We start from the raw sequence: 12,942 nt of genomic DNA, 5'->3' as shown, positions 1-12,942 counted from the left end.
TTCTCCATTCATTTCAAGACCTCAGGCAAACAAATTACACGAGATCTAACCATTTTACTTGCAAGATCGAACATGCTACACGAGAAGTGAAGGGAGATTCTCTGGAACACACGTACTAGGTACGGATATTGTAACTTGTGCAGGCAAAGTAACCCCGACGTACATTGTCAGTGCCGGCGAGAAATTAAAACTCAAGAATAACTTGAACCAGTCTCGCTGCGTGCATTTTCACGTGAATCATGAAGCGATTTCTTGAACAAACCGTTAAAGCATCTCAAGAATTTAAATAATCAAACTGAAAGTGACCCCAAAACAGAAAGAATGTGTAAGGAGAAAGAAACCAGGCGGGGATCGCACGGACGCATGCTTAGACTCGAGACAAAGGAGATGGCATCAGAAGCACATTTGTAATAAGAAATGTGTGCACGTCTGAGGGAAAAGGAAGGAAGTAGACGTCCATTTTACCAAATAATTTGGTGAAATCCAGATGGCATTTGCCCCAGAAGTACCGAAAGTTTTCCCATGACAGAGGCCATTTCTTTTAAGCCATGCATTGCAATGGCAAGGGCAAAGTGGAATTTACTTGTAGATTAATGTTACGGTCAAGATACGAAGAGAAACCATGAACATTTTGCGTGGATCGTCTTATTAAGAGTTAATTATAACTTAATTCATGTGGTTTGTTGAAACTAGTTAATTAATCCATAATTATTATAAAAGTTAAACAAGTCTTTGATCAACATTGACCATTTTTAATTTATTCATTTTAAAAAAAAAATACAATCAAAATCTTCCATAACCCATAACCCATAAAACTGATGAAAAACTAAGTTATAAACAGATTAAGATTTTTTTTATAAAAAAAGTCTAAGGAATGGATAAATAATTGTTAACTATGCCTATTAACTAACTAGTTCTATCAAATTATATGAACTAAGTTATCATTAACTTTTACAATTCATGTTTAATTGTTATACATATTCATACACTTAAAACAATTACCAATTATAAATGTCCAATTTCTATCCTGTAAAAAAAATGTAATCTATTTTTTTATATATATATTACCATTATTGTAAATCTCAATTATATTCAAATCAAACTATGATAACAAATGTATAAAAATAACTACTCATATTTATATAATTTTTTTTAAATAAATATTTTGATGATCATAATTAGCACAATCAATGAGATGCTCTAAACATCTTCCAAGAATTATAGTAATTAAAAATAAAAAAATTGTGCGATAATAAATCCTTGATTTTTTGAATAAAATCCAGAAAATGCTTTAAGAAAAAGAAATGCATCATAAATTTTTTTATAAAGTATATATTTTTTTTTGAAAAAAAGATAAATAACAAATTTTAAATATATTATAAGGATTTTGTAGAAAAATATAAGATGACAGACTTATTTGGAAGAAAAACTTGAAAACTAATTAAATTTACTAGTTTAACAAAAAGATCATACTGTTCATTTATATTTCGAAAATAAACTTATTAATTCATACCTTTTTTTTTAATGTACCGGATAAATATAAAATAAAAACAATGTTAAAAAAAGTTTGCTATTGTCTTTGAAAATTTCTGTATGTAGTCTTATAGATCCATGGATAAAAAGGCTATCCTGGTGGTACGTAGAGTATAAAACATAGAATATTTGGTCAAAGGTTCAACTCCAATTTAAACTTCAAGAACATAGGTTCGAGCAAGGAAGGGGCCAGGAGGCCGGTCTAACGGCTACTTGCTTGAGGCTTTCTTATTAAGTTATTCCTTGATAATAAATCCAAAACGCAACCGACCATATCATCTTTTTACAGCTTGGCTCTCCACCACCAACCTCATCTCTCTGCACTTCGTTACCTTTTTGGCATCCTTAAAGGCTCCCTTTCTCACGAGTCATGAATCAAACCCTCGAATCCCTACCAAAACCCTTTCTGCAGCTTAGAAAGATTGAAGTTCTTTCATATCTTCAAACCAAAAATGCATAGAAAGAGACTGCCCATTTTCCACAAGGTCTCTAATCTTCTTAGAATCTTTGTTGCCAGAATGAGGAAACCCACCATTCCAAAGCTTATTCTCATCAAGAAATCAAGAAAGATTATGAGGTTCAAGCTGCTCAAGCATTACAACTACGGGTTTCTTGAGGAATACGAGTTCTCTCCTTTGAGTACCTCGCTCGCTCATCATCCCAGGAAACAGTTCAAATTTAGAAGCTATAAAGACAACATATACACCGTGCTGTTCCCGTGTAGATGTTTGGGTGGCTTGAAAGCTGATCAGGGAGGGGAAGGGCGGTATAGATTGTCAATGGATAGTACTCTACCAGTTGCTACCATCAGTACTGGAGACTTTTTGGAGCCCTTGGATTATTTGGTAGATGAGGAAGATTCAGTTGATCAGAGGGCTGAGAGGTTCATTGAGAGGTTCTATCAAGATATGAGATTGCAGAGGCAGGAATCAATCTAGCCATTCACGTAGACTGTGTTTGAAGTCAAGTAGTCTTATCTCAGAAATTTTCATATATCTTTATCTCTTTGCTTTGATACAATTGCCTAACGTTTTTTGTTCTCCACGTGAAATTTTGAGACCATGGGGATTCTCATTTGATTGTCAAGTACTAGAGTGTCTAGGTTTGTGAGTGTATTTTAAGGAATTTGGTTCAAATAATATTTACCATTTCATTATTTTTTTATAATCGTCAAGACGTCAACCTCTACGTTTATGGCATTTATACTTAAATTTACCTATTTCATTTTCTACAATATTATATCTGATGCTTGTACATCCACGTGGTTAAAATATATCACGGGATTTCTTTTCTCCAGGAAAAGGACGATATTTCCTGACTTCCCAGATTGTATTTCTGGAATTTAATTATTCGATGCGCACCAAATCAATACTTGCAAGCTCCTACGTAACTGAAGGGTGTTTCCCAAAAAATGTCATCTTGAGCCCCGACTCCATGTTAACTATTAACCTCCCTGCTCCAAAATTGATTTTAAAAAGTAGAAAGTATAGAAAATATAGTGCAAAATATATTTTTAGCCCGCACTTGTCGGTAGAGAAAACACTTTCAATGTACAAGACAAAGTTAGGAAAAAAAAAAAAAAACTAGAATAACAAGTTTAATTAGTAATTTAAATAATATAGTTAAAAAATATAACAACAATAAATAAACAAACAAACAAAATAAAAATAATAATTTGAGCTAGCTCGGACTATGAAATAACTCAAGGGAAAAAATAAATAAAAAAACTCTAGTTAAATCCGGTTGACTTGAGAACTTTGTGACCATGAATATATTATTTAAATAATTTTATAGAAAAAGTGCATGAAAAAATTTCGAATACCAATTCCTAATAAATCGAACAAGAACATGATAACTTCTAAAAAAAAAGGAAGTAAAAAAATAATAAAGCTTAATTTCTAATAAATAAAATGTTGGTGGGTTAAAATTAAGAAAAATATAATTTAAAATGGTAAAAAAAACTTGATCCAAACCTCAGACAAAATGCAAGTTTTCTAATTAACCAAGTCGTGATACCAGGGTAAACATGTTCGAGAGCAAATTGAATAATATCATGAAACTCAATCATATAACAACTTAGCATTGAAGAACATAAATTAACAAAAAGAAATTTAATTTAAAAAAGCAACAAAAAAAATACAAGTCAACTCGGGTTAATATGTAAACCTGGTAAACTTGGTCTGTTTCTAAAACTCACAACCCGTAAAATCTTTAAATCGAGTACAATTAAAAACTTAATTTCCAACTAATTATTTTTCAAGGATGAAATCGTAAAAAAAAAATCAGTTTTAAAAACTTGTCAAAAAAAAAGGATAGCAATAAAAGAAATGGGGATTAAGTTTGAAAAGAGAAAAAATATGTGGAGGATTAGATTGTAAAAAAAAAAAAAAAATGATATAAAACAAAATAAATTGCAATCAAAAGAATGTGAAATAAATTTTAAAAATAAACAAGTAAAATAAAAATGAGGTAAATTGGGAAATAATTGTAATTTTATAGCCTATTTCAAATAAAAAAAATTGTAATGAAAAGAAACGGGGACCAAATCTAAATGATTAAAAATTAGAAAGGAGGTGAAATTGAACAACTTTTGTAATTTTTGGCTTATTCAAAAAAATCAAAAAAAATATCAAAAATAGAGGGGCCAAATGTGAAGGTGAAATAAATTGTAGGGGCTGGTTTGTTTTTTTAAGGTTCCTATATGAAATTCAAGGGTGGTTAGAAAAAAAAAAGAAAAAAAATTATTGTTGGTGCCGAACCCGATACATTGGGGGCAGTCCACATGCCAATGTTGGCACAACACATGCTAACAACTTTTTTTTATTAACATTTAATAAATATAATTTACAATAATATTACTAAGCACCTTGCTGATTTACAATATAAACAAATTAAATTGATATTCTTGGGTGAGAGTTTATTTATTTTATCTTTAAGAACATCAAAATAATTATATAATTTTTTAAAATAAAAATACAAAAATATCTTTAAGTAGGAGGCATTAAATAATTTATTATTGATTTAAATAAATAATTCTACTATTAAAAAGATGAAATTACCAATCCAAATTATCAATCCGTATAATTTATAAAAAATAACTGTATCATGATAATAATAAGATCATTCCGCCTCCGGCACCAGTTCAAAGTTTTTTTTTTTTTTTTTAAGAGCAATTTTATGACTACAGTATTCTAGTGATCTTAGTCTTGGGTTATAGTAATTTCTCCCTTACGCTTAGTATCAACGCTATGTTAAAATTAAGATTTTATGTTAATTTGCAATGCTTCAGCGTTACCAGTCATTTTTAATTAATAAAAAAAATCATGCTTAATAAAATAAACTATGAATTGATAAATTGTAAAACAAAAATGTAACTAACATTAATTAAAAATTAAAGCAGGAAGTTGATCTTGCTTGTAAAAAATAAAAAATAAAAGTAAATGTTATGTGAATATTTGATTTGTGGAACACTTTTTAAAAATTATTTATTTGATTATATACAAATTAAAATAAATATCCATAAAAAATAATGGTTGAAATTCTAAATGAAAAAATCATTAATCAAAACTGTCCTGTCTCATTAATGTATTTTTTTTTTACGTTTTTTTTTAGCAGCGTATCATAAACTAAGTTGCAATTAAAAAAATAATGTCAAAATTCTAATGACTTAAATCAAAAGCAACAAACTAATATTTTTAATTAAAAAAAACCCTTTTCCTGTTCATTCATTTTTTTTTAATGTTTCGAATTTTTTTTATTATAAGTGTTGTTTTTTAAATAAACACATTATAATCATGAAAACAAGTTTCAATAAATAAATAAATTATGAATTAATTATTTTTACACAATGTATCAACAACTTTTTTTTATATAATTAACAACGAGTGTGCAACTCAATCAATATGGATCTGCAGTTATTTTCTTAACAGAGAATAAAAAAAATCTTGGTTCGTATCTTTTTTTTTTATATAAAAAGAAAAAAGAACTACTCTTGTGAAACTGGATTGCACATACCATAATGAATTTACAGGTCAGGTTAACAAATAACATTTAATTGGGATATAATTACAATTCAATCTATTAATTGATCCATTCAACAATTTAAGACATGACAGTTTTAAATACAATCAACTAACTAAAAGATATACTATGATTTCAATTATGACTTTTAGGAGCAAGATTAAAATCGTGTTTGGTAGTGTGGTAATGATTGCTTTTCAAATAAATTTTCATGCCAAAATGCATGACAATGATTTTTTTTATTTTTTTAAAATTATTTTTGATATTAATACATCAAAACAATTCAAAAAATATTTTAGAAAATTTCAAATATTTTAGGAATGCAAATTGAACCGCATTCCCAAACACTACTTAAATGGATATTCAAATTTAGTTAATTTTTCTGAAAAGAAACTAGTTAAAATAAAATCCAGTTGAAGAAATACAGGGTGGTCCAGTATGATGGGCTTTCTATTTGGGCCAATCCGTTCCATTATTTTAAAACCCAAAACCCCTAACCCCAATCACTCCACCGCTCTTCTTCGGTTCTCTCTTCCGTACAGCATCTCCTCGTATCGGCAGGCGTTGAGGTTTTAATAAAGTTAGCAGAGAGACAAAGCTACCTCATCGTCCTCGTAGATCGAAATGGCAAACAACGAAGAGCTTAAACTCTACAACTCGATGACCCAACAAAAAGAGGTATTCAAGCCCCGTATTCCCGGCAAGGTTTCAATGTACGTTTGCGGTGTCACCACCTATGATTTCAGTCACCTCGGTCACGCTCGCGCCGCTGTTGCCTTCGACATATTATTCAGGCCGGTCCATTTCTATTCACCTATCTATCTATCTATATAAACACGCACACGCACTCTCTCTTTATATATGCAATTAAATTTGTTTGTTAATTTATTTATTTGGGAATTTGATTTGATTTGATTTGATTATTTTGATTGTGGTAGATAATAGGGGATGCTGATTTCTTAATCAATTTCAAATACGCTTTCTGACGTGTAGATTTGAGGTTTTATCTATGGCGATTCCTCCGTAGAAATTTAACTGTTATGGTTTTAGGCTGAGGAAAGCGTTTTTGAAAAAGATCTCTCTCATCGAGCAATGTTTGTGTACTTTGCTGCAATTAGACAAACCCCTGGTCCTTTCTAGATTTTGGCTGACAAGATATTTGGGTTCAGTATCTAATTGGACCTCGAAGCTTTGGCTAGATTATCCCATTTCAAGTTAAATTAAGCATGATTTGTGCCATGATTTGCCGGCAGGGCATGTACTCGTTCTAGTTTTCCTTCCCCCCCCTTTATTATACAAGTTTAAAACTGCAGGGAGTTTGGCTTTCTTTTTCCTTTTACGACTTCGTTTTATAAATTCTGTTCTTGACTCATAGTTCAGTCAAACTCCTCCCAAATTCTCTTGCATCCAATCCTCTTCTATCTTTCAAACTAGGATGCTCATGTGTTTTGCTCACACAACTCCTCACATCAAACGATCCTACATAACATCACCATTTATACTAGTGTAAAGTCTACAACAGAATATGAAAATACTCAAAACCAAAAATCCTTGTTCAACAACTCACATAATATGTACAACAAGTAGGATATACTTCACTACCGAGCCATACAATTTGTTTCCCAAGCAACACAACTTGTCCTCCAAGTCACGTGAAGTGAGCCATACTGGAATTCAAGACACCCTACAACAGAATGAAACATGTCAAATAGAATTTCTTTAAAAAATAAAAGATTTAATATTCCATTTCTATTTTCTTGTCGTAGTTGTTTTCTGACTATTTAGGGTCCAAGTCTCAGTCTAAAATAATTTAGGGTCCATCCTGGTCGGCTTTTTATTTGGGTCATCTCATTCCATTTAGACCTTCAAATTGCTACCCTCAATCGTCAAGCCGATAATCTCTCCTTTTCAGTTTACTGCATCCCTTCCTTCCCTGGCATCGAGGTGTTAATGTTGCAGAGCAGTCATTGACGACAGCACAACCTCACTGTCCTTGTTGACTGAGGTGTGTGTAGATTGAAATGGAAAATGAAGGTGTTGAACTGTACATTTCAATAAACCAACAAAAGGAGGTATTCAAGTCCAAAATTCCTGGCAAGGTTTCTATGTATATCTGCGGTGTTACTGCCTATGATTTCAGCCACCTTCATCATGCTTGCGCTGCCACTGCATTTGATGTTTAATTCCAGTTTCATATCTTCATAAAGCATAAACACGCACCATTACATGCATTTGTGTATGCATTTTATGTAATTGAACTTAGTTTTGCTTATTTGGGAGATTGATTGATTTGCTTATGCTGAGGTTACCTCATATGAAGTTAAAATCGTTGCTCAATGCCTCAGGCTGATATGTGGCATTAACCTCGCTGGGTCGATCATGCACTCATTTTATTTTATTTTATTTTTTATTTTACAAGTTTAAAACTGCTTTATGTGCTTGGAGTTCTGGCATCCTTTTGGCTTTTTATGTGTTCGGTTCTATGCTATTTATTTGGCTTTTATGTATGAATGAAATCATCGACCATTGATTTGTGTGATTCCATTTTTTCATTTGAACTGCAACTGCAGATACCTACAACACTTGGGTTATGAAGTTACTTATGTCCGCAATTTCACCGATATTGATGACAAGGTGAGAATTTCAACCCAACAATTACAACATGTCTAAGGCTCATAGTTGGAGTAATCACAATATTGCATTTGTTCACTATACATTACTGGGCATAAATTTGGTAAAGATCTGTGGATTCTTACATTCTTTCAGTCTTGGAATATTTGTTTTTTGTTGCTGAAACAGAAGGACAATGCATTATTTTGGCTAGTTAAATATGCTAATTTATTAAAAAGCTTACTTGATACTGTAATTTGAAAGAACAAAGGGTGTATGAAATACATTAAGAACTCCATATCATTTTATTTCTGACTTTGTTTAAATTTGTGCCATTGTTTTTTATGATTCAGCTTCAGTTTTCAGAAGGGGCTGTGACCACCCCTGGCTCCAAAGAAATCCTTTCTTTATATATGTTCCATTATGTTTTTTGTGAACAAAGTCTGCTAGTGGAGCATTAGATAATTCTCTCCTAATCCCCAAAACCTCAAATAGGCTTACAAAACATTCAGAGGGTGCACACTTTTGGGTTTTTTTTAGTCAAGGTATGACAATGCATACAGTTTTTCGTTGTACGTGTGTAAGATTGCCCTAAAGGCGATAAGGAGTCAAAATAAGTTTTAGTCTCTAGTCCGTGGTTCTATATATCTTCATAATGATTAAAACTGGCCTGAAGTTTAATGCCTCAACATCAAGATTTGCCTTGTTTTTCTTTTTCTTTCAATTCTTCCCAATTTTTTACTTTCCCAATTTTTTACTTTTACTACAGGCTTTATGCAATAATGATGTTGTTCATGCCAATCCTCATACAATAACGTATACAGACAAACACCCATAAACTTTGCACATGTACATGCGCATACATCAATGTTCTCTACTTTTGGCTAGTATATTGTCTAAAATTCACCAACCTCTGTCTTTGCAGATAATTCGTCGGGCAAATGAGATTGGTGAAGATCCATTATCTTTAAGTAGCCGTTTTTGTGAAGAATATCTTGTTGACATGACCGATCTGCAGTGCCTCATTCCAACCCACCAGCCACGTGTAACTGATCATGTGGAACAGATTAAGGACATGATAACTCAGGTCCCCCCCCTGCTGTGTTTACTTTGTTGTTGACTAAGCTTGGATTATTGCACTTTCTTTGTGTGGTAGCGCTCTTGTGTGTGCACCCAACTGGGTAAATTGGATGGATCCCTGTTAAATATGTTAGAGTGGTTGGTAAGGCGGTTCAATCTATATCCCCTTCCAATTTTTCATATGGTGTCATGGAGTTTTTCTGCTGTGTCTGTGTTGGACACACCAAGAAAGATGCAACAGTCATATTTTTAGTGGATCCAGGTTACATTCAATTAAAACAGGATTAAACTCTAAACTGTGATTTTGAGTGGTTTACCTTTGTCGAAGCCACTAGTTTTTGTAATCTCTCTACTGATTAATGGTAATAGCATATTAAGTTATTAACAAATAGATAATGGAAGTGTCAGGGTGCAGCAAGTAATGCTGCATTGTAAGTCATCTATTATGGTCCTTCATAATCAATTAGAGATATATAGGAATTTCGTGAACTGTTTTGGCTTTGAGTGGTTAAACCAGTTTGATACTCTTGAAGTTTAGTAACTTATTATAACCCAAATGGACTTGGTTAAATAGGTCGATGAGAACTTTTGACATGTATAAAACCCAGTGGAATTTTATTTTAATCAAAACACAGCTCACTCTACCTGCACCTTTTATTTGCTTCTGATGCACACTTTTGGCCTCTTTGAGCCATTCATGTGTCTGTGACATGAACAGCAGTTGCTTTCTGCTTCATGTATAGCCATGGTTTTGTTTAATTGATTATTTCTTGTTTATTGGATGATGGACCTCAAGTTTTTCTTCTGTTATTATATATGTGATTCAGTTGTTGCAAGAGAGTTCTGTTTTCTTGTATTTAAGTGGAGACCAATATTTATGCAGATTATAGAAAAAGACTGTGCATATGCAGTGGAGGGAGATGTCTTCTTTGCCGTTGATAAATCCCCAAATTATGGTCAGTTATCTGGGCAGAGGTTAGAAAATAATAGAGCGGGGGAACGTGTCGCCGTTGACTCAAGGAAACGTAACCCTGCTGACTTTGCATTGTGGAAGGTATAAATCTCTTTCAAGATCACTGGAAATTTATAAAGTTGTTGGCATTGCACCATATCCAATGTCTACTTTTGCAGGCAGCAAAGCCAGGTGAGCCAAGTTGGGAGAGCCCATGGGGCCCTGGAAGGCCAGGATGGCATATAGAATGCAGTGCAATGAGTGCTCAGTATCTGACCTTCAAATTTGACATCCATGGCGGTGGGATTGATTTGATTTTTCCACATCATGAGAATGAGATTGCCCAGAGCTGTGCAGCATGTGAAGAGAGCAGCGTGAGTTACTGGATGCATAATGGTCATGTCACTAATAACAATGAGAAAATGTCAAAATCATTGGGTAATTTTTTCACAATTCGCCAGGTAAATTGATAATCATTTTTAGTTGTCATTGCACCTTTTCTTATTGAATTTCTTTCAAATAAAGAACTTTCATCCTTATTGGTTGTATATGTTTACAATTCCCTTTACAATTTTCTGTAGATCACTGAACGGTATCATCCACTGGCTTTGAGGCACTTCTTGATAAGTGCACACTATCGCTCTCCCCTCAATTACTCTGTTTCGCAGCTGGAAAGCTCATCAGATGCTGTTTTCTACATTTATCAGGTTTGATGCTTATGCATGCTCCCCAAGCTTTTCATTTCAAAGTTTTGATGTGCCATAAACCAGTCATGGAGGGCCACCTGTTTGAAATTATGTTCATGTGTGTGTGTCAATGTGTCAATTGTGCATGCCTATGTAGGTGGGAATATGTCCGCTCAGCCTACTTTTTTCCCTTCAGAATTTTAATTTAACTTGCAGTGCTTGTCTCCTTAAGTTGAAACTTTTTCACGAGTTAGTGTTTTTTAGAGCTTTGCTGTTCAGTTAAATTTACAAAGTCATCCTTGTTTACCTGAGTTGCACAGTAAAGTTTGCCACGTGCTATATTAAACAGAGTTCCAGAATGCTTTTAGTTGGCAAGTTATTGAAAGTAGAATTTCTTGTGGAGTTCTTCATTTTCCTTTCTTGATATGCTTCATTCATAACTTGTTCATTTCCCTTATCATTGTGCTTTGATTCTGGTAAATGTAGTGCCATGATTCAACACAAATAATCACAAGCACATCTATGCTTGCATCCTCATCTACACCCACCCACTCCCACCTTCGGTGACAGACTCAGATGTTGACACCTTGATATCATAAGTATTCATACTTCTAGTAAGTTATATTTATTTTGTGATTGTAGACATTGCAAGATTGTGAGGATGCTCTATTGCCATTTCAAGAAGGAAGTCTGAAGGAAGGTGCAGGACAGAAAAGCAACCTGGTTGCCATTACTGCTGATGCCCAAAAATGCATTTCTAGGCTACATGAAGATTTTGAGACTAAAATGTCAGACGATTTGAACACTTCGCCTTTATTGACTGGTGCTTTCCAAGAAGCCTTGAAGGTCGTAAATGGTTCTTTGGGCATGCTTAAGGTATGGTAATCTCACTCTATTACTATGGGCACTTTTTTGTGAATGTATGGATATTAAACATGTACTTCTTTCCTTGATAATTGCCAGAAGAAACAACAAAAGAAGCAACAATTGTCATTGATTCGGTCCGTTGCCGAAGTCAAGAAAGAAGTTATGGAAGTTCTGAGAATTCTAGGATTGTTTCCTCCTTGCACTTGCGCTGAGGTGAGGTTTAGCAATTTCTTTTGTATACAACAACCTACTGCAACCCTCCTTATCTAGGCTTGGGATAAGACCATAGTAACCTAAGCTAGCACATGCAAAGTTCCCAATTCTTTTTTTTTTTAATGATTTGTAAAATGTGAATTTTCTCCCTTTTGAAATTCGTCAGCAAAAATTAGATTTTCCCTGGGACAGGTTTTGCAGCAGTTAAAAGGGAAGGCATTGAAGAGAGCAGGACTAACAGAAGATGATGTGATGAGCCTGATTGAGGACAGAGCGGTGGCAAGGAAAAGTCAGGATTTCAAGAAAAGTGATCAGATCAGGACTGATTTGTCTGCAAGGGGCATTGCACTGATGGATGTGGGCAAGGAAACAGTTTGGAGGCCTTGTGTTCCTGTTGAGAACGAAGAGAAGGCAAAGACAGTTGTGGAAGAGCCAATGCCGCCACCACAAGCTGCATCAAGTTGACGGTGGCCAAACCTTTTGCACGTGATACAGTTTTTTCTTTTTTTAATCACTCTCTACTGTTTTAGATCACTTCAACTCGGAATGGAGAAAATATTAATAGGTTTTGATTTATTGACTGGTTTATGTTGTAACATTGGTGGACTTTTTACACACATTATGGCCCTGTGAAGTAGCCCCTTGCATGTAGCAGGCGAACAGAAATTGTTCTTCCCAGCTTGTTAGATCAAGATACAATGTAGGAAGGTTGGTAATCATATGTTTACATCCTGTTAAGCAGCCCTGTATCAGAAGAGAATAAATTTTTTTATGTAGCCCATGAATGTAACCAGCCTTCAAATGAACTATAGGAAAAGTGATGCGCTACGGCAGTGCAAGAATATTTGTTGGTTTCTCGTGGAGGTCATTGTAAAAAGCCTTCCTAACTTTTCAAAAACAGATACTCTCTTCAATTAAAAAACTAAAACCCACGATGTTTTTTACCGATAAAAATAATTATTTGAAAAGCCCCTCAATACC

At 33.6% G+C, this 12,942-nt stretch overlaps 2 protein-coding genes across 3 annotated transcripts; both read left to right on the top strand.

Annotated features, from left to right (window-relative positions):
- Positions 1-1,787: 1,787 nt before the first annotated feature.
- LOC118045429 (uncharacterized) lies at positions 1,788-2,700 on the top strand. The gene has a single exon (XM_035054052.2). It carries the CDS (start codon positions 1,986-1,988, stop codon positions 2,469-2,471), a length of 486 nt encoding a protein of 161 aa, XP_034909943.1. The 5' UTR covers positions 1,788-1,985; the 3' UTR covers positions 2,472-2,700.
- Positions 2,701-6,049: 3,349 nt separating this feature from the next.
- LOC118045234 (cysteine--tRNA ligase 2, cytoplasmic) lies at positions 6,050-12,702 on the top strand. Of its 2 annotated transcripts, XM_073412018.1 has the most exons (10): positions 6,207-6,347; positions 7,466-7,625; positions 8,124-8,187; positions 9,089-9,250; positions 10,127-10,297; positions 10,375-10,656; positions 10,777-10,902; positions 11,524-11,757; positions 11,845-11,961; positions 12,154-12,702. In XM_073412018.1, the coding sequence occupies exons 4-10, from the start codon at positions 9,167-9,169 to the stop codon at positions 12,424-12,426; spliced, it is 1,287 nt and encodes a 428-aa protein (XP_073268119.1). In that variant the 5' UTR covers positions 6,207-6,347; positions 7,466-7,625; positions 8,124-8,187; positions 9,089-9,166; the 3' UTR covers positions 12,427-12,702. The 2 variants fall into 2 exon arrangements, with proteins under 2 accessions (XP_034909711.1, XP_073268119.1); XM_035053820.2 differs by lacking the exon at positions 7,466-7,625 and having other exon boundaries at positions 6,050-6,347.
- The last annotated feature ends 240 nt before the right edge of the window (positions 12,703-12,942 follow it).

Source organism: Populus alba, chromosome 10, assembly GCF_005239225.2.
Source record: "Populus alba chromosome 10, ASM523922v2, whole genome shotgun sequence".
Classification (NCBI taxonomy): Eukaryota; Viridiplantae; Streptophyta; class Magnoliopsida; order Malpighiales; family Salicaceae; genus Populus; species Populus alba.
Note: the sequence above shows the minus strand (reverse complement) of the source record. Positions and strands in the feature narration are given on the sequence as shown.